The 22,482-nt window shown below is 37.4% G+C and overlaps 1 protein-coding gene across 4 annotated transcripts in view; it reads left to right on the forward strand.

The window, feature by feature from the left end:
- The window catches only part of Cblb (Cbl proto-oncogene B), a 188,027-nt gene that overhangs the window by 106,770 nt on the left and 58,775 nt on the right, over nucleotides 1-22,482 (forward strand). For all 4 annotated transcript variants that reach the window (XM_052740864.1, XM_052740866.1, XM_052740865.1 and 1 more), the window contains exons 6-9: nucleotides 1,631-1,752; nucleotides 5,197-5,334; nucleotides 8,452-8,539; nucleotides 11,062-11,193. In XM_052740864.1, the coding sequence (XP_052596824.1) occupies nucleotides 1,631-1,752; nucleotides 5,197-5,334; nucleotides 8,452-8,539; nucleotides 11,062-11,193 (480 nt within the window). The remainder of the gene's footprint in view (nucleotides 1-1,630; nucleotides 1,753-5,196; nucleotides 5,335-8,451; nucleotides 8,540-11,061; nucleotides 11,194-22,482) is intronic.

Below are 22,482 nucleotides of genomic sequence, written 5' to 3' on the forward strand. Positions count from 1 at the left end.
ATGGAAGCAGCTCCAGTGTTTGTTTGATATTCCCTTTTGCCTTGTCCTTCTTGGATGGTGGAGCAAAACAATAAAATGAAAACCAAAACGTCTAGCACGGCAGTAATTTCTCCATTGCCTTTTTGACATGTGCTGATATTTTTTTTCCAAGAATTGTTTTATGCAATTTCAGTCAAGCCTTAAGAAGAAAATTAAAAACATGCTCGAGTTTTTCAAGTGCAAAGCTGACGTCTGTGTTGCTAGTGTCTCCGGCCTCCTCTCTAACCCAATTAGATGTGTCAGTGTGATGAGGAAATTCCCCAAAGACCTTTCTTGTTAAGTCAAAAAGGCTAAAAGCTCTTGAGTACAAAATCATTCCTTCTTGTTATCCTCATTGTAAGGGACACATGGTCCTTGCAGCATTCTGCCTTATATATTTGAAACTCGCTTTACAATGAAGAACAAGAACAAGTTTCAGAACAAATGACAGCCTGAACTCTCCTACAGTCATCAAGTCTGGGATGCCAGTTTCAGCAGCTTGAAGTTGGTGACTTGAAACACCTACTTTTTTTTTTTTCATCACATAGATGATTTGAGTGAAGAATCTGGCAGAACAGATGGAGTATGCTGCCAATTCTTTGGAAGAAATGTAGCTCCAGTCTTGAAAGTATTGCAGGGATGATTCATCCACACCCTGCAGCAAAGCTGCCTGTTACTCCCTGCCTCTTTTCTCATGCCATGATACCTGGAGAGACACCTAATTAGATTAGGAGAGATTGATATGAAACACATGTTTTTGTGAAAAGTTTTCTTCTCGCTGAGCTTGTTTTTGAAGCCTAAACCTTTCCCAGGTCCATAACAGAGCTTGGATAAAGCAAGTATAAGGACCGAGCCTGTTACCTTGAACCACCCCCTCTAAAGCAACCCTGTATATATGTAATTATCACAGCCTGATTACTATGTAGCTGGGATCCAGGCCCGAGCCGAGCCGCACAGGAATGCTCCTTGGCCTTACATGGCTTGTGGTTATTATGTAACCTTTTCCAGAACATTTAACTTTAGTAACATGGTTTGCTGTTATATGAGGCATCTGAGCAAGAAGCAGCAATGGACACAACAGATGGGAAAGATGAGGACTGTGTCAAGATAACAGCTCCAAGTAGGAGGGTCTAATAGGCCTCATTGAGGAAGGGCTGGATATTCAGGTGAGACTGAGATTCAGCAAATTCAAAGGCTCTAAGGTTGGAGAGGATTTTATATTTAAAACTAGTAGAGAAGGCCACTAGTGGGCTACAGAGAAGTCAAAGTGACAGCAGTAAGTACAGAAAGCAACTGGGGATCAAACCCTAAGACCAGTTGGTCACATATTCCGTGTTGTAGTGATCATAAATTCTCTATGGAGATATACACTTGGTTTTCATTTTCACCTCTCTATTGTATTCCTAAGAAACATGGTTTTTGTTTCAACACATTTCTGTAAAACAAAACAAGCTATTGCCTGTTTGCTGTTTGTTAACAAAGATTGACCTAAAGCTCATAGGCCATATTAACTTAAAAATATGGAGGAGACTTTATTTTCTCTAAGCGTGTGAAACAATGTCATTGGTGTGTATTTTTTGGGTAATCTCTTTCCATTGATTTCTCTGTTTAGCCTTGGGGCTCTATTTTACGGAATTGGAATTTCTTGGCTGTGACACATCCAGGCTACATGGCATTTCTCACGTACGATGAAGTTAAAGCGCGTCTACAGAAATATAGCACCAAGCCTGGAAGGTAAGACTCCAGCAGTAGTACTAGATGTTACACTTAAAGAGAAAGCTCCCTGCGGTTCACTCTGAGGAAAACTGGCCAGAGCCTCAAAGGCCAAGGTGGGATGGGAAAGCTGATAGACTGAAAGGGTGCATTTTGATTGAGTCTTTAAATTGATATATTGACTTTTAACATTGTCATGAAGTAGAAAGTGATGTTAATAAATTTAAAGATTATGTAATGCTTGATTCTCCCTCTCAAATCGGTGTGGGATGTTTTCATATTAGTTCTGTTATGTTCACAGTGTTCCAGTTTAAACGTATGTGTGTATATTGAACATTCAAATATTGTGTTGAAGACAAAATTAAGTAGTAAGTACTAATTTAGTAGAAAATTAGTTTTCTGTGCATGATTTTGGGATAGCTTTGAGTAGTTTCAGGTAGTATCTATTCATGTTTTGCTTTTCAGGTGACTAATCCAAGTGACTGTCAGAGGTCTAGGTATTTAGTCAGCTCTTCTGGCATTGGTCAAGAAATCACCCCTCACTATGGCAAATAAAACACTAGAAATCCATCTTTCCCTGGCTCAGTGTCTGTTCCCATGTGTGGCATCTAGATAGGTGTTAGGCATACAGTCGGCCTTCCAGTAATGACATCTAAGTCACAGCAGACAAAGTCCTGGGTACAATGTCAGTGGCATTAGAGACCTGTCCTCGAAGTCTTTACATTTTAGTAGTTTGTCACTGTACCATTAGGTTGTTCCAATTTATTGGAGAATATTCTTTAAGTCTCTCTTTTCTACTAAGATCGGCTTAAATTGACACAGCAGTTGTGCTTGTTTGGCCTTTAATACAGTCTCCTTAAGTCAGAGCCAAGAGTTTCATTTCCTTCTCTGATAATGAAAATGCTCATACTTTAAATATTTAGCATGTCATATTCAAAGGAGTTATGGTACAAAACCAGTTGGGTCCTATTGAAGCCTTCCCTGTAGATCCTAGGGAGGTAACCATTCTGATCCCAAGCCGTATCAGGTAATTTGTGTATCACTCTAAGTTTAGATGAATCATTTTGCTTCATTCAAGGTTCACTCCCCATAATAATCCATGGATAGTAATTATAGTATGTGAGGTGGGATTTGGATATTTGAGATCTGGTTAGAAAAGGTCTGTATGAACAGATGGTTACTTGCTTTGTGAAATAGCTCTCTAACCGGCCCTTTCTCTTAGAAAATATGTGTTCTCTGGCTTCACAGTAAATGAAACATTGAAGTCCACTCCAAGGACATTTGAGTGCCTTTGGTAGTACTTTACCTGGGTCTCAACCAATCAAACATTAGCTACCTACCTTGAAAGAACGTTCACCCAGCATGCATAAGGTCCTGTGTTTGGTTCTCAGCACCCCTCCAAAGAACCGAGAATCTAAGGAGTTAATCTCTTGAATGACTTTGAGGCTCAAGAATGACTTTTAATCATGAGCCACCCTGTGCAAATGAAACAGGTTTATCTGATTATGTTAATCATGCCGTTTTAGAGAGTAAGGTACTAAAGCTGAAAGAGAGAATTTACTTCTTTCTAAGGGAGGCAGGACTAGCTACACAGAGAGGGGTCAACAGCAAATGATTTAAAGCTGTTGAGCACATGGAATGGAAGCAAAAATTTACCTTTGAGGAACAAATCATTCTTAATAGCCATATGTGGCTCTCACAAATTATTAATAACAGCAAACTTTGTATGGAGGGCTTGAACCTCTATAATGACTAATTTTAAAAACACCATCCTAAGACAGTGCAGAGAAAAAGAAAAGATGTTTACTAAAACCTGACAATTTTACAGATATGCACGATGCATAATTATGTAATTACTTTACAATATTAACCATTCAATTTTGCAATGGTGTTTTTCAGTTTAATATCAAATTCTACATGTTTTCTCAAATACATAGTCCCCACAATCTCTGAGATTTCTACATTTTATTCTTTATTTGGAAGTATTGTTTAAATTTTTGAGGAAGATATTTTGAAAAGATTTATTTACTGAGTGTATGTATTTATTCACCATGTGCATGCAGGTACCCCTAGAGGCCAGAGAGGGCACCACATATCCTGGGACTGGAATATAGGTGGTGTGAAACCACTTGGTGTGTGTGCTGAGAACCAAACCCAGTTCTTTGCAAGAACAGCAAATGTCCTTAATTGCTGAGTTACTTCTCCTGCTCCTTATATACATTTCTTATGTAACAAGGGGACCTTCCAGATGATAATTAATTACTGTATATTGTTTGAAAACAGTTTTCCTAATATAACCATTAGTCTGAAATGAGTAGAAATGTTTTTTTACTCTGATTAATAATATCAATAATTTAAAAGTCAATACTTTATTTTTAGAATCTCTTAGGGGAATCTGTTTAGACTAATTTGAAAATACCCTATTGAATGGCTCTTGCAACAATTCCTCCTTTCTTTAAAGCCCAGTTTCCTTGATAAATGAAATGTCATTGGACTACTAAATTTAGTGACAAACCATCCTGTATGCTAAACTATAGCTTAGGAAGTTTTTCAGTGCACTCTATTTATCAATAGTTAAAATATGAAAAACTTTTCTTACCCTTTCCCCCTTATTTTATGCATTCATGTAACAACTTAATTATCCAGTGGGCTTAAGATAACTTATTTTTGCTCTGATTGATTGACTGCCTGTACAGTCCAGATACTGATATAATTGCAAGATTGAGTGGCATACCCTCCTTTAAAGAGGGATAATGTACTGAAATGAATAAATATATGATGATAAATTTAAAGCCATGTCAGTATTCCCTTTTATTGGAAATTAATTTAAGAGATTGATCACTCATTTGAATGACCAGTGTTTAAATTACATTGGCTGCCTATGGAAAAAAAAATTTGATTGGCAGGTTGGGTAGCAGCTATGAATATATTAAGTTTGTAATTGATATAGTTCAGCTCTTTGGAGATTTGTTTAAAGATGAGTCACATAGAATGCTTGCAAGAAAACATTAAATAAGTCTGTGACCAAATTTTAATGCCTGAATGGTAAAGAAATATATTGAATTCCTGGGTTAGTTTCTGTGGTGGATAAATTAATTATTTAGCTATTTGCCTCATTTTATCCTTCTCCAACGATGATTTATGTCTCAGCTGCATCATAGCAGCCACGTTCCCACACATCCCTAAGGACAGTGGTAATAAATCTCTTGGTAGTTTCCAGCCTCATTTACTTTCAATAGAACTCTGGAGATACTTAAATGAACATGAATTATTATCAGTATTTCTTTCACAAATTGATAACAGTGAGGCACAGTGAAGTTAAATTGAGGAAAAGGGTAGAAATTTCTATCAGGAATTCTAAACGGGTCTGCTCAAGACAAAAGATTAACTAATTGTTTAGTGGTTTGCATGCCTTTTGAGTGTGAGTGAAAATCTTTTTTTTTTTTTTATTATTATGTTTCATAGCTACATTTTCCGGTTAAGCTGCACTCGGCTGGGACAGTGGGCCATTGGCTATGTGACTGGCGACGGCAATATCCTCCAGACCATACCTCATAACAAGCCCCTATTCCAAGCCCTGATTGACGGTAGCAGGGAAGGCTTGTAAGTATGAGAGAGTTCATTTGACTTGCCAATTCAGAAATCAGATTCTGCCTAGGCGTGGAACAGATAGTGAGGCTAATGAGCTCATAGTTTGCGGTTTACTGCAAGCCTAAGAAATAGAGCTCCCTTAGTTCTTGTTACTCATGCCTAAGCCGTCATTTTATGGCACCCTAATTATATGGAGCAGATACATTTCAGCATCAAAAAAATGCTGAAACATAGAAGTACTTTTAAAATATGTGCATGTAGTATTGCTACTTTAGAGTAATTCATTGCTGTCATTTCAAGTAAAATGAAATTGTGCATTACTTTTTGTTCTGAGTACTAGATTTTTTTTCTCCTTTTTAATCTTCTACCTGTTCACTTCCCTTTTTATATGTATGTCTTTTTATTCACCTTAATAATGAACCCAAATTTCAGACTCACATGTTAATAGCTAAACTCAGTTCATGCCAAGCTGTTGTTTATTAAATTTTTATTATAACTAAGTTTTCCTCCAAGAATGTTCCCAGCCCCATAGTGTGGACAACGTGTCAGGCCGTCCTGGTCGGTACACCCGGTTTTTAGGAATTTGAATCATCTCCTGTTGTCTTTCTCCTCTTGTATTCTTAGACCACCACCCCTCTCTGCCCCTTTCTTTCTCTCTTCCCCTTGTGCAGGACCCCAGATTCCTGTGACCCAGGGTGTAGGAAGGGTTGGGGAAGGCTGTGGTGGAAGGCTGGCCGAGGTAGTCCACCAGAATTAGTAGAGAGCAGATGGTTTCAGTGCTACCTTTTCTACAGTAGTTACTAAACCACAAAAATGAACAGGGGGAGAAAGGAAGGGAGAAGACGACGGTTCTCAAAAATAAAAGGAAGAAGGAGATGTTAACTATGTGAAGAAAATCAATTCTTTTGTTACTCTTAGTGTTTTCTATTTGGCTAGTTGAGACTGGTCCTCAGTGTGTTTTCCATCCTGTCCTTTACACTCACTGTGCAGCCCAAGCTGGCCTTTAACTCTCCATCTACCTGCCTCAACCTCTTTAGTTCTCCAATTACAGGATGCATCTTCCTGTCCCATCAAGAATGCATTACTGTTATTTTTACGGATACACAGCTTCAAGAAAGCAGTTATATGGGAAATGTAAGGCAGGTTGTAGTAACACATATGCACTTTTCTTGATCTTCAGATCATCGTAAATTTGCTCTTCTTTTATGCTTTACTTCTAGTACATTAAACATTACTATGTGAACCTTTTGATTTACCATGATATAGGCTTTTTAAAACCTAAAACAAGTATAAGGTGGCAAAACTATGCATAGACTAGTGTGAGTGGTTTTTGTTTTGTTCATTTGTTACTGGTTTTTGTTTTGTTCTTTGCTTATATTTTGTGCTTCTATTTTTTTTAAAGCCAAACAAAAAGAAATGATCCAGTAACAACTAGGAATTTTTCCTGAAGGATAACAAACCCCTTGAACTCCTTAGAAAATTAACTTTTAATATGTATACAAACACACACACACAAATGCATATGCACTCAGATGTATCCTCAAACCAATTGGCAGGTTGAATCTAACTCCCACAGTAGCCTCGGATAAAGTAAACATAATATTAATTTGGGAGGATTTTCTTACACCAAAGGATAGCATCTGGTCTAATTATCATCAAAGCTGGATGTTTTTCTCTTACAGCTGAACCAGTACTGTATGACATAGATGACAGCTGTATGCTGATAATGGCCAAGATGCCATTTTTCCTCACTGACATAGTCAGTAGCTTATGTAGCCTTCTGGCTGTGCTGAGAACCAAATCACTGAGATGCTACTTGATGGGTTAAGTAGAACCTTGTAAGCTTCCTCTGGATCTTCATTTTCGTTTCTGTAATTTTCCAACATGGACCTCTTCCTAGAATTTGTATGTAGTTTGATGATTTCAGTATTGCATAACATTAGTTTTAATAGCCATTTCATGATATGTGAAGAAAGGTAACCACTTTTGCTTGTTATTCCTAGTTTAATATTTGTAAGATTCAGTTGCCCCATGGTAACACTAAGTTTGTATCCTGTTCTGATGAGTCTATTCCCTTTCCTTCCTAAGTCAAAGAAAGCTGTAACTGATCTATTACTGTGTAAGAATATTCAGTCCTGTAATTCTAGTTGTGTGTTTGTCTAGCATGATTCCAGTATTGATTACTCTAATGTGTCTAGATACTTCATTTGAAAATGAATGTTTTTATTATGTCATCAAAAATATTTTGTAGACTTGTTCATTAAAATAGTCACTACTATGTATTTTTAAATTTGTATTAAGCTCTGTAATATAGAAAACTGTTCAACAGGACTAATCATAGATTTTAATCACTTTTATTGAACTACTTATACCAGCAATAACATGACAGTCATATTTTAGTAAAAATGACATTACTGACAATAAACTTGATATTCAGTCTATTTTTGAATAATGGTTAAGCAGTATTTTGAACACTGCAAGAAGATCCCTTATTATAACTTTTGCTCAGTGTTCTATTCTGAGAAGAAAGCCTGTATCTGCAAGCCTGTGTGTGCAACTTTATTGGAGTCCATGAAATATGGGATTATCATATTTTCCAGGTTTTATAACATACATATGCATATTTTATAGTGTGCACATCTGGGCATTATGCACATGTGTGCATATTAGCAGGAGTGGAAAGATTCTGAGAGAAAGACTGAGAGACTGTGGAAAAGGCCACCATGGAAGAGCTTGATTATCTAGAACATAGTTATGGCTTAATTCTGTTTTTTCTCTCCATGTGACTCATGACATTAATGATACAGTTATGATGCTTTCAATAAAGTATATAATAATCTGCAAGTAGAAATATATTCAGGTGCTTTTAGAATGGGATATAGCTCACCACAGAATTAACTTTTTATCTTTATGAGGAATATATACTAACAGATTTTTATTTGAAAATGATTATAGAATAGATGAGTTTATATTATGCATTTTTTGTGATGAAAACAGTGCAAGAATATATGGGTAATTTACAAAAAAGTACAAATAAAAACATGAGTCTAAATATAGAAGAACCTGAGTAGACTTAATTGCAGTAAAAACTTACATGTTTAAAATAATAAAATTTTTATTTAAATTCAGTTATCTTTATCCTGATGGACGAAGTTATAACCCTGATTTAACCGGATTATGTGAACCTACACCTCATGATCATATAAAAGTTACACAGGTAAGAATACTTTTGAAAATTTAATTAATACATAACTATACTACCTCTGAAATAAATCTGAACTTCTACCTACAGTACTCAAAAGCACATTCAAATATTTAACATGATATTGTCAGGAATTCTGAGAATTCAAAGAAATTTTATGATCTATGTTAGATAAAAATTTTGTTGTTAATGATAATGCTTGCTTATCTAATATTGGTACTTATCTAGAGATAGATAAACCAGATGTAGCTGCATAGATGTAAGGAGAAAACCTGAATTAAAACAAAAAAGGATAAGAAGTGATCAGTTTTGTATTAAGGTTTTTAAAGTGAAATGAGGACTAAAGAATTCACTGAAAATTATACTTACAATTTTACAAATCCAGTTTCACAGTCTCATGGACTCCGAGTGAGAACTTGGAAAACTCTTAATGTACTTTTCAGTAAAGACAAAACTCTAAATGAAAACATCTTTTGGCAATAAACACCATGTGTCACCACTTTCCTGTGCACAGGAGGATCTGCACACCAGGGTGCCCACTGTACCATTTCCCACAAAGCAACAGAACACAAAATACTAAAACATTCAGTAGTGGATGAAATCACCCATAGCTGCTCACAGTGGTTGTGCAAAGTGAACAACAGAAGGGCAGGAGCCTTGGATGTTCACTGGGAACTTCTGCCTCTCGTCCTGTACAAATCTCCATTGATTCTGAACTTTAGTGTATAGTGTTTCACCTTTCAAACTTACATCGTGTAAAGCCACTTTTAAAAAACAATCTGCCATATAAGAATATATGAGTATGTGTTCCCAAAGTTGCCAAACCAGAGACGTGTTTAACTGAGGAATTGTTGAGGAGTTGAAGAGAGCATGAAGCGGGACTTGAACATGGTCTTGCTGTGTCTGTTTTTATAATGTTCCATGATTTAAATATGTTCATACTTTGAGAAACAGTAAAGTTCAAAAGCTGTAAGAAAGTGTTTATTGGTTTCAGTACACATAGGCTTGGTATGCTGAGATGTGAGAGATACACATCATGTATATGTACACTTTGTGGAAGGCATTTAAAATGTAACATAATACTACCATCCTTAGCATTATGTAGCAGTTTTACATTGTATTTTCTAATATGTATAATATGCTAATGAGAAATTGTTCTTCTTTCTGAGTTCATTTTTTAAAAATGAAGCTTGGGCTGAGGATGTACCTCATTTGGCATAACACCTTCCTAACACGTTCGAGCTTTTTATTTTGAACCCCAGTACTACAAAAACAAATCAATGAAACTATACATAAATTTTCAAGAGTAGCATGATCCCTTAAGTTTCGCATAAAGTCATCTTACCCCCTTGAAATGCAATAAATTCCTTACCTATGAGTTCAGCATATTATAACTGCAGACTAACTTGGACAGTCTCAGTGTTTTTCTACTAGTTCAGAATTCTCAACCATTTCTAACTTATTTTGAATTATTTTGGTAATAATTACTTTCCATTGTTTTGTTTTCTTGCTCTTGTCTTTAGTTTACTAAGTATCATGTACCCGACAAATATCAGAATGGATGAGATTTATATGTATCTATGCATGCACTTATGTATGTGTGTGTATCTATGCACAAATTGAACATTACGATGTTTTTAGTAGTCACAGGATAAACATGTACATTTATTTATTCTACTCATGTGTTGGGATTTCATAGGCTTTTACTTCACTAAAACATGACTTATTTTCACAAACTTTCATTTTCTTTTCTTCGCAGCTCTCATAAACCACTCTTGAATATGCATTTCTATTTTACATTTACGAGGCTGTCTTTTCTTTATCAAACACAATTTGTCAGTATTTGTTCACTGAGGCAGAGTTCCAAACATTCTAAATTTGACTCAGCCAGTTTTGAGTTGGGAAGATAATTACTTTCCATTTACTTTGGATTTGGGGATTTACTCTTGAATTTGAGGCAAAGAACTGAAATGCACTGTGACTCAACTTGCTTCTCTTCCCTTCCTGCTATGCTTGGTCTCGTGGGCTCTAGCAAGTGTGGCAGCCTGCACAGTGACAAAGACTGCTGTTCTTTCATCCCAAGATGTCTAAGAAATAAAATGTAATGTCCATACAGCACTTTTCCAATGAGACAGTGCAGTGAAATGAGTGTGTGACATTTACAAAAAGAAAAAAGAAAACAAAAAAGACCAAGTCATTCATATTGCCATTCTAAAACTGTAGATATTGTCTTTGGAGTCCCTGTGGCTGTTGAAGCAAGTCTGTTCTTAAAGTAATGGAATAAAACATTAAATAACCCAGAGTATTTAAAAAAGGAAACATTCATAAAATTGATACCAAGATCTCAGATGTCTTAAAAATTGATTTTATAGACCAAATTGTGACTATCAACTTAAAACATGTCCTTAAATGGTAACATAATTCTGACAAGTTCAAGTGTGGGAAACTTACTGTAAGTCATTGTACTTGAGGAAATTCGATATTAACACTTTATGCTAGAAAGCCATTAACATCGGCCCCCTTCCCCTGTATTCCAGGAACAGTATGAACTGTATTGTGAAATGGGCTCCACCTTTCAGCTCTGTAAGATCTGTGCAGAGAACGACAAAGACGTCAAGATTGAGCCTTGTGGACATCTGATGTGCACCTCGTGCCTTACTGCGTGGCAGGTACAGTCAAGTTTTCTGCGGCAGCAGGGGCACTTCTCTGTACCCCACTCGCACTTCCCTCTCCGGGTTCTACATCTTTTGATTCAGGAAGTAATACTTAGAACTGTTTTATCTAAAATATTAATATATATATATATGAATTGATATTTTTGCCGTTTTATATTTTTTTCACGTGTGTAACTTAAGTTTCTGTTGGTTGTAAGTGGTTTTGCTTCTGTCACCCCATTAGTTTCATGATGACACAAATATTAATTTGGCCTGCCTCAGATTGTGCTCATGGAAAGATTTTGGAGCACAGTGAACTACACTAGATAAATCTTATGATGCCGCTGTCAATCAAATTTCTTTTCTCTTGAGATACAGTTCGTGCCTCACATGTGTCCATGATAGTTGCTTTGTGAGACCAAAACTGTTAAGTCAGAGAAACATGTGTCGGAAGCAGTTTCTACCCAAACAGGCAATTTCCAATTCTGAGAAACTTTCAAAGACTAGCTTCCTTCTTGTTCATGGTTAGGCAGTCACTAAATACAAAATGATTTAATGTTTTAGAATAAGGCCACCAAAAAAACTTTTTCCCTGATGACTCTTTTGTAGATCTTTAACTGTTGCAAAAGTTGGGGATTTAAAATGGGTCTTTTAACAGAATTCCAGTTTTAACTATTTGAGAGACTATTTTGATCAAGCTATCTTTCAGTTTGCTATTTAATGAAGCACTATGAAAACTAGCAATATGTTGATGTCATTTGAAAAGCAAAACATTTAATTTTTAAACCTTGGCCCTGTCACTCTTTGGCCTGCTCTTTCCAACCTTGAACTTCTGATGTGAGGGAAGATGGCCCAGCGAGTTCATGAAAAGACACAAACTGCCTCAGAGGGCGATGTCACCAGTCGAACTCTTGGATTGGCACATGAATTGTCACAATCTCATAGTCTTTAAAAGGGACCTGCCCTCCCTGAAGAGACTTTAGACATAGGAAAGAAAAAGAGGAAGAGCGAGAATTGAAATACAGTTGATTCAGGTTTCCATGGCCCTCTGTGAGCTCACAGGGGTCATTGTCACCTCAGAAAATTTGTCCGCATCTCTATTCCTGTCTCCTTCAATGTGCTTTTGGTTTATATGTTGCCTTACGTTTTCTTGATATCCTTGCCCTCTTCTCTTGCAACCTGTTCATTTTGATGTTGAATCTGCACAGCGCAGGCAGTTGCTGGAGGAATGGAGGGACTTGATGTGGCATGAACAAGAATCACTCCCAGGAGATGGGCACTCGATTGCTGGTTATGCTAGCAGCAGTGATTCTGTACTCTTAGCAAGGCCTTCTCCAAAGTGCCTTGTGATCAGTTTCGACATGCCGGTGGAACTCAGCTCTATCCAGCTGCACCTTGGCGCATTTCTGATGAACTGGTACAAAGTGCTGTTGACTTTTCACCTCCCCACTGACTGCCTGTGAAGGAGTATTTAGAGCTACTTCACCCGACACCCATTCAGAATCACAGGACAAGTATTGAATCAAGAAGGAGCCAAGTTGTGTCCTTACCCACACTAAGCAAGCAGTCTAATCATAATGGTTCTCACGTGTTCCTGATAGAAAATAAAGGCTTTATTTATTTGTTTGTTTATTTATTTATTTTCAAATGGAATGCATAAATTAGGCTAGTGTACACTGAGCCCTCTCTGCCTCTTTCGGGGCTGTGTGTTCCAGCTGGTTCTCTCTGGGCTCCAGTCCTCAAACATGTGCTATAGCTGTGTTATACATTATGACGTGTGTTTGACCTACTGCTGTGCTTGCTATGGGGAGGTAGGTGGGTAGGTGGTTGAAAACTACTGTTTAGTGCACTTTACAAATGCCAGTTACATTGTAGCCCACTTGTAGGTGAGTTTTTAAAATTATGCCTGAGTATAAAACGAGAAACAGTGTGTGTATTCTATATAGTTCTTACAGGACACCTGATAATTTTTTTTCCACTTTCTGTAAAGCTTTGTTTCAGTCTGTTGTGTACAAGGGCATGAGATCATTTCCAGCTTCTTACATATTGTTAATGCTCTGCCTTCTCATCACCACGACTTTTCTGTTTATTACCAAACATTCTCCAAAGGGTGTCCGCACTTCCTCTTTCCCGCTGCTAATCAGTTCCCAGATGCCTTGCATACGTTTTCATATTGATGTTAGTGACCTTCTATGTAGATATGTCCAGTAATATAAATTATTAGCCTTTGCTGTTCTCCTTTTAATGCTTACTTCTCAGTTTTACTTTCAGAAATTGAGGAAGTGCATACACGATCGAGCGTTGCAAACAGGGTCAGGGGGAAATTAGCAGAAGTTGTATGAGAAAGTACCAATAAATTAGTAACTTATTAAGTAAAGTTTTAAAAAGTAACCGTTTCAAAGGTATTCACGAAGTTGAAATAAGAGACCCATTAAATTATACTTACACCATCAGTGAGTGAGTACTGTTACCCTAAACTGATTGTCGGAGACTAAGGAAAAATGGGCAAAGTTTTTATTTCAGTATTAATTTTGATATCTTCTCATGAAAAAATGTTTTAATAAGTATTCTGGCTCAATTTGTATGACTTCTATGAGCTTTTCCCCGGTTATATTGTAAATACTTCCACGTATACGCATTTACCATCTAGACTATGGATCACTGATCTTAGAATCCTGCATGTTGGTGGTGATCCAATACTCGGTGTTCTGTTAGATGCTGTGAAGGAAAGCAGGAGAGCATGAGATTGTTCTAACTGGATGGTGCTGTAGGTCATCTGCAAGAAGCCTCCTGGAGTGCTTATTCAGGACAGTTCTTCCTGAGAAGACACTGATCTTTCAGAGACCTTTACTTGCTTCCCTCCTGAGAATGAGAGTTAAAGCTTGTAGCCACGGATCTATGTGTTCTGTGCAGTAGCCCTTGAACCTCATTATTGACCTCCACTGCTGGCTGGATTGCCAGCACGGACGGCCACGATACAAGGACGGCCACGATACCTGGCTTCTACATACCGTGTCCTCGCAAGAATTATTTGCAGTGATGTCTGACACACTTTTTCTTGTTCTTAAATAACTTGTCATTAGGACAAGGCCTGGAGTTCCTAAAGTGACATTCTGCAATCCCTGTGTCCCAGAGGGGTCTCACTAGTAAAACACACACACACTCAACCTTTCTACTTCTGGGTTAGGGGCATTTCTACATTTACATACAGATGTGATGTAGTGTGCTCCTGCTGAGCAGGACATCTGTGTGCAAAGCTTTCCAGTGAGTGTATGGACAACAGTATTTTGTGATCCTTATTAAAAATGCCTCCCTTCTTAAGAACAAGTCTTATAAACTTAATTCAATTAAAACATAGTTGAAGAACATTCAATATTCCAACAACCTCCTGTCTGGAACCTCAGTTTGAGGGTCATTGGATTTAGCTGAGTGTATGTACAGAACAGAACACAGCTATAGAACATTTCTTTCGTTCTTTAATATATTGTCAAACCTTGGATCTAAAGGTACAGATTTAGTGAGGAATTTCTGGGACTTGGGGCTTTTGCTGAAGGGCAGGTTGTAACAGATGTTTCTGTCTTTTTACTTTGCTTGTGTTCCAAAATGATAAAGCATAGAATCATTTTTTTTTTCTTTAAAGCTGTTGGTTCTATTTCATGGGATTTTCCACTTTTACTGTCAGAGAAAAAGTTAAGCTTTTAAGGTAAATCATGCACAGCAAAAATCTACTGTTGTGGTTACCCAATAACAATACCCTTTGATAGAAGCAAACCTGGAAACTTCAACGTTCGTGCCCCATGACCTTGAGACTTAGTTCTTTTTTTTAGGAACTATCTGTTGAGCAACTGGTATCTCTATCCCAGTCTCCAAGCTAAAGGAAAGTTCAGATACAGTTTCTACTTTAAAATTACTCCTGAAAGTTTTATAGATGGGATTGCTGCTAATATTTACCTGAAATGGATGTCAGCTTTTTCTGCAGGTTAAATTGTGGGCATTAGAGAGTTTCCTCTTACTTTACAGTTCTTTGGTTGGGTGTGCTGATATGAAAATGATTTTAGGGACATGCAGAGTCCAACAGGCAACATTGAGCCTGGACACTCAGTATATAATAATGTGTTTAAGAAAGGGCATTGTTAGCAAGTCATTCTCCACCAAAATTGTCTTTTGTCCGATGCCCTATTTTGGTTTAATTGAAATTCATTAGAGACTTAAATTTGATGTAATTAACAATAAACCTAAGAAAGGCACAGTAGTGGTAGCTCTTTCGGCTGTCAGTGGCTGCTCGTTAATTGCTGTCATAATGGCCCATTAGTCATGCCCCCAAAGAGGTGTCAGACTTTTTTCTTTTCATTTTCTGAAACATCTGTGTTATGTAATAAATTGAATAACCATGGAAAAGTTTGTGCAGAATACCAAATAAGTTAAATAATCAGCTTTCCAGTGCCTTTGAAGCGACACTACCCTGGGTGGGGCTTCTCTGTTCCACCCTTGGTCAGTAAAGCTTGCAGAGTCCCCTCTCACTTTCGCATGTCAGTAAGATGCTAAGAAAATATTTGTTCTCACTGTCCTGAGCGGCACATCCTCCTTTGTGCACAGTCTATGAAACACCCCTAATTCATAGGGTGTGAGGTAAGGAATTGTGCCACTGTTTTGACAAAGAGTCTGTCAAATGGCTTCTGGGCTTTCAGATGGCACAGACAGCAACCTGAGTGTAACTCTCTCAAAGAAAAATGACTATCTCTGTCAGTTCTAGGCAGCTATAATTTGAATTGCTACCAAGAACCTCATTTAATTAAAAAAAAAATAAAAAGAACTTCTTTATTTTTTTTTCCTGTTTTACTTCAGTTTTGAAGGAGAGACTTCGCAGTGTTCAAAATGGTAATTTAGAAAAGTGTGAATACATGCAAATCTGTGAGTGTGGCTTTAATACCATATGATTAAAGAGAGCATTGTAGGGAGAGGTGAGAATTGAGCTCACTGCTTATCTTAGTAAGAAACACATATTATTCTGACTTCTTTTACAAAAGTATTCGAATTTCTACCCTTACAGAAACTTTTTAATAAAAAAGTAAAATAACATTTGCCTTTAAGAGTGATTAAAATGGATGCCTCAAACTTTGGCTTCTGTTGCATCTTTTTTGAGTTAGTGTGGTAGAATAAAATTTGGCCAAAAATGTTGTAGTGACTTCCTGAGCTAGAGTAATGGCGTGGGCATGGCTGGGCTTGCACGGGACTGAGAGAGGGCAGGAGAGGGACAGAGGAACCTCTGAGGAATCTGACCTCTTCCTCACCTTTCTGAGGCCTGGTCCCTCTTACTTGTGCCTGCTGAATACTCCAGTCTGGCCCTCTGGAGAACTTCCTGGCCATGCTCCTAGATCCACCTCCCATTTTGTCACAGAGGCGCTGGGATTACAGATGTGTCTGCTGCAGGTCTGTAGGCTTGAAGGAAAATGCCTGTACTTGCTGAACCATCTCACCCACTCCAGAGAAAATAAAACAAATGCTAGATTCTGAGTCTCCTGACTAAACAGGTGGACTCTCACCACATCACCATATATCTGAAGCCTAACAGAAATGGACACTTAGGAAACAGTAGTCATTGACTCTAACACTCTGACGTGAACCATTCTTTTTTCAGAGTTATTTTTATTTCATGTGTATGAAATGTTTTGCCAGCATGCATGTTTTATATGCCACAGCTGTGCCTGGTGCCCGTGGAGGCCAGAAAAGGACTAAAGTTACAGGCAGGTGTGAACCACCATGTGAGTGTTACAGACTGAACCCTGGTTTTCTGCAGGAGCAACAAGTGCTCTGAACCTTAGAGCTGTCTCATGAGTCTTTCTGGCTTGGGTTGTTTGAAAGTTGGTAGCATTAAGTAAAATGTTTGCTGACTTAAGAGCAATGTGTATGATATTCTAGATTAATGGTTCTCAACTTTCCTAATGCTGTGACCCTTGAATACAGTTTCTCTTGTTATGGTGACCCCCAACCATAAAATTGTTTTTATTGCTACTTTATAACTGTAATTTTGCTGATGTTATGAATCGTAATTTAAATATCTGATATGCAGGCTATCTGCTATGTGAGTCCCCAAAGGGGTCACGACCCACAGGTTGAGAACCACTGCTCTATATTTAAGGCACAGATTTTAGGATGAAATGCTCTTGCTGTCATGCCACAGATTGTAGAGATGAGCTGTCCATCATCCTGTGAAGAAACTGAGTGTTTGAACAGCATATCCATTGACTATCATATTTCTTTTATTTCAAAACTTACAGTTTAAGCATATCAGTTTAACAAAAATGTGTCCGTTAATAAGTGACCAGAGGCTCATGTGAACCTTTACCTAGGCTATGACCTGACATTGATAAATTATCGTGTTATAGTCAAGTCTTGGGATGAAGTGATTAGGCTCCTGAAACAGGTGTCTTTGCCTTGATTTTCTGCACAGTATTGCTTAACTAAGTGTGGCCTCTATCAGATTGTGAAAACCCTTAATTTTCTTACTGGGGAAGTAGAATGGAGACTGGGAGTATATAGGAGGACAAACAAGGTAATATCATATAAATGAGTTTATAACAGTCCTTCAGAAAGCATCATTTAGCAGACATCCCTTATTTCTAGTTATGGTTAAGCAGTGTTATACCAATGATTCAGAATTGAGATTAAACCATATTCATCTCTGGAAAAGATGGAATTCCTCCAGAACTAAGTTTCATTTCAGATGCTGTTATGTTCCCTCAGTGATCACATTTGCTTAGTTTTGAAGGTATTTTTATTTGCAAGTGGAATTTGTGCAGTACTTTGCTAAGCTTTGAACTAGTTAACCTCACTTAATAGTCATTATCACCAAATAATGCCCTTTAAATGGTGTGTTATGTCATTATACCTTGCAAATAAAAGGCAGTGAGCTGTCTAGTGTATGGTGGTGGTAGAAGTCCAGTTATGATGCTCTAAGTCAGAATGCCTTGGAGCATTTTGTGATTTACTATACAATTCTCTAGATCTTCCATAGCAAAGCTGTGAGATTTTAAGGCACCAGAGTCTTCCCCCTCATCCATTATAAAATACCAAAGCAGAGCTCTCTTTCACATTGGAGCATTTAATCTTCACTTTCCCTTACTTTCAACAAGAAGTTATTATTACATTTCTTGAAATATGAAAATGTTTAATAAAGTTGTGACCTACTCTTAAATCTATTATTCTGATCTAATTATTTCACATAACTGTCAATAATAAAAAATATCCATGGTAAATGCCAAAAGCATAAAATATAGAAAGATGATATAAATTACAAGTAATTAATAAGGATAAAACACACATTCACTTAGAAACATGGGGAAAATATGAAATGCGTTCCAAAGTGGGATCCCTATGAGTATACTTGTGTCCCGGAGCCTTCCATATATATTGTATATGTGAGAAGATAGAAAGTGCTTGGCTGTGGCCTGGTAGCTGTCTCAGTTGGAAAGTGTTTCTGCACAAGCATGAGAACCTGAGTTTGGCCTCCTAGATTCCTATAGCCTGGCACATGTCTGTAGGGGAAGGTTTAGAAACGGGAAGATCCCCAGGACTTGCAGACTAGGAACTTTACCAAAATGGTGAGCTCCTGGCTTACTGAGGAACTCTATGTCTAAAACGGAGGTGGAAAGCAAATAAAGGGAGACAGTCAGCATGGACCCCTGGCATGCATAGACCCAGCCCTGGGAACATGCACATGGATACATCACATACACCATGTTCTAGAGAAAGTGATTGACTGTTAGTCAAAGTGTTTCTCTAATCATTCTGAAAGCAAGTAAATTACAAGTATAATACTTATATTAAGATGTCTAATGGAAAAATGTTTGGGACGTAGTGTATTTCTGAGCAACATATAAGTAAAACACACAGTGATTCAGGTGGAAGTTGGTACTTGTATTGTTTACTTGGGCTCTTATATAGAGTGTTTATAGTCAAGCAGATGTGTTTTCTACATTAATTTTTCTGTATGTTCTATTATTGGAAATTCATTGTGATGTTACTTAAAGTTATGCTTATGTATAATACTGGCTCATAGTGTTAATGGATGGTATATAAATCAGAGTTACTGTATCATGAGTATATTACAGGCAATATTCATGTAGCTGTAGTAGTCACTGGTAACTTCTCTGACCTTTAATTTTGAAGTATTTCTTCATTGGGGAAGTGAAAGCTACTGAGTCAATTAGAATAAAAGGAATCTTAAATACTTCCTCTTAACATTCACAAGTTGTGAACATGTTAAGGACTAGAGCAGAATTATTTATTGTTCTTTCTTCTCCAATAACATATGTTCTTTGATCCTGACTTCAGTATATGTTGACATGAACATTATTTTAATTATGGATGCACAATTCTGATGAGTTATGTGTCTATTCTAGACATTCTTCATCTGTAGTCAATCAACCATGTGACAGAAACCAAGGCAGAGTAAGCAAAGTGGCATTTGAGAATTGATGGTTCTGTTTCATTTGCATATGAGAGTAGTTAAAGGAAAAGAGTGAAGGGTGAAGTTATACAAGAGTAAGTTCTGCAGGCAGTGTGAGCTGTTTGCCCATCACAGGGGGTGTCAGTGTAGCTGTTTACACTCAACATCCATGAAATGTGCATATGTTCCAGTCTAAGAAAAGCGGTTACTTGTGGGTAGTTCTTCTCCACTTACATTGTGGGTAAATTCGTCCTACCATCAACAGGTCAAACTGATCAGAAAATGTCTTTTGAGATATCTACTCTCATGTTTGCAACACACATTAATAATTTTCATAAAATTAAACTGCCAGATAAGAAGGTTAGAGGAAGCACTTAAGTCCTTGTTTAGAAGAACCATGTCCAGTCTTTCTTTCTCTTGTGTTACCAGGATGTTGTTACCTATCACTTCCTCCTCTTTCTAAAGTAAAGCCAGTCAATCTTAGGAGGGAAAGAGGTGTTAATGCAAACCATCCTTAGCCAGAGCTGCGTGGAAATGGAACTGGGAGTAAGAACACAGCAAAAAGTATTACAGCTTCCAGAAACTGTATTAACACATGATGTGGCTTTATGATTCAATTTGAATGAATTATATTAGTTATAGCAGTTATACATAGATTTTTAAATGATGCATTTAGGTATCTATACTAAGACATATATGGATCAAGTTATATAATATGTAGACTGTGCTTCAAAATAATTGACAAGTGGAAGATGTGAAGGTACAGAGGAAACATATTAGGCATAAATTAATTGTTGGTCAAGCTGAGCAGTGCATACATGTATTCATTACACTCTACATTTTAATTTTAATTTGCTATAATAATGTTTAAATTGTGTAATGAATGAAATATCCACATAGGGCTCAGAATCTGCTTTCCATTCATTTGTCATGCATTCTTGTTACAGAGAACGTGAGTGCCTTTTCCACTTCACATGAAGAGCTAGCTTTCTTAAATGACTCAATATAATGTAGATCTATACAGACGCACCAGTACAGACACACAGTACAGATTTTAACCTTCACAGTAAAACTTCATCCAGATAACTTGTATTGACTGTTCTCTTAACTTAAAGTTCTTTTCATCAAATCGTACTAGGAAAGTTTATATTTCTTTAAAGTTTCGAGGTGTTAAAAATATTAAAGTAAGGAGATTATCCAAAATGGAAGAATTCAATCTTGTTTTTATCATGTGTGAAATTATGGGTCACAGAACATTTAAGTTCATCAGTTCTGAACATGCTGATATGTGCATTCTCTCTCTCCTTCTCTCCCTCCCTGCTTCCATCCTTCACTCCCTTGCTCCCTCTCTCTATTTGATGTGTGTGGGTGTTTACTCATTCATGTATCTAGTTATTTACTATTACAAGTTTTTAAAAATTGTGTAAAAGCATATGAATAAGGTGATGTTGCAGCTTCTTTTCATTAAGCCATCCAATTTGCATTTTTTTCTTTTTGATAATATACTTTACAAAGAAGGTATTTAGTTTGTTAATCCAAGAGAAGTTAAAGGAAACTATAGGCCAATCGTATCTGCTTCAGAGTAGACATCTGGAATCTGTCTAGTAAGAGGAGAGGAAGAGAATTTTTTTGCAATGCTCTGAAGCCATATTGTTGACATCAGGTGATTCAACTTCCCATAGGCCAAGCTGATACAATACAATAGGCCTGAGTTAAGTACAGGATGATTTCTGTGTATCTGCCTGCAAAAATGATGCTAATTTGCCCTGTTTGTCCCTTAAACTGTTTTTTTTTTTCTTTTGATTTTTGACATTTTAAAATGTAGTACTAAATTAAGTGTATAATACAAAAATGCCATGGTGGTGAATGTCTTTTACCTCCTGTTTCTAGAAGGCAGATGAGAGACCATGTTGCTAGAGTTTTCCTGCCTGGCCCACAGTCAGGGCAAATCTCTCTCACCTGCCAGTCCCACAGCCTATCAGACCCGACCAAGTAAACACAGAGACTTGTATTGGTTTCAAACTGTATGGCCATGGCAGGCTTCTTGCTAACTGTTCTTTCAGCTTAAATTAATCCATTTTTATAAATTTATACCTTGCCACATGGCTCGTGGCTTACCGGTATCTTCACATTCTGTTTCTCATAGTGGCGGCTGGCAGTCTCTCTGACTCAGCCTTCCACTTCCCAGCTTTATTCTCCTCCTTGTCCCGCCTACACTTCCTGCCTAGCCAATGGCCAATCAGTGTTTTAATTATTGACTAATCAGCAACACATTTGACATACAGAACATCCCACAGCAAGACCGTACCATTCTGTCTGCTCCCAACTGTGAATATTTTATGCTGTTAGAGCTTAGTTAGGGACATGAATGTGGAAGGCCGAACAAAACCTCTAGTGATCACCAATAAAGACATTTCTAGCCCTAAAGTATTTGAACAAATCTTTTGTAGCTTATAATTTGAAAGCTGGATTGGGAGGTGCTTCATATCTTATAATGTTATATTCCATATGAACACGATCAGCTTCCCACTGATGAGTCAGAACTCTCTGAGATAAATCAACTTAAGGAATGAGAACTTCCTTTGGCTCATGGCTTCCAAGGTTTTAGGCCCTGGTTGGTTGACTTTGTTGCTTTGGATTGGTGATCAAGCATGTGATGGAGTAAAGCTCTTCACCTCATAGCATCTAGAAAGCAGAGGGAAGGATTGGAAGGGGAAAGTGTCCTAATAACCCCTTCATGGACACACTTGAGTATGCCTCACCACACTTGCACGAGGCCTCACGTCACAAAGGTGACACCGTAGACTAGCAACTGAGCCTTCAATGCATGATCCTTTTAGGGGATGTGTAAGATA

The sequence above is a fragment of the Peromyscus californicus genome, unplaced genomic scaffold (assembly GCF_007827085.1).
Source record: "Peromyscus californicus insignis strain IS unplaced genomic scaffold, ASM782708v3 Scaffold_16__1_contigs__length_79575227, whole genome shotgun sequence".
Lineage (NCBI taxonomy): Eukaryota > Metazoa > Chordata > Mammalia > Rodentia > Cricetidae > Peromyscus > Peromyscus californicus.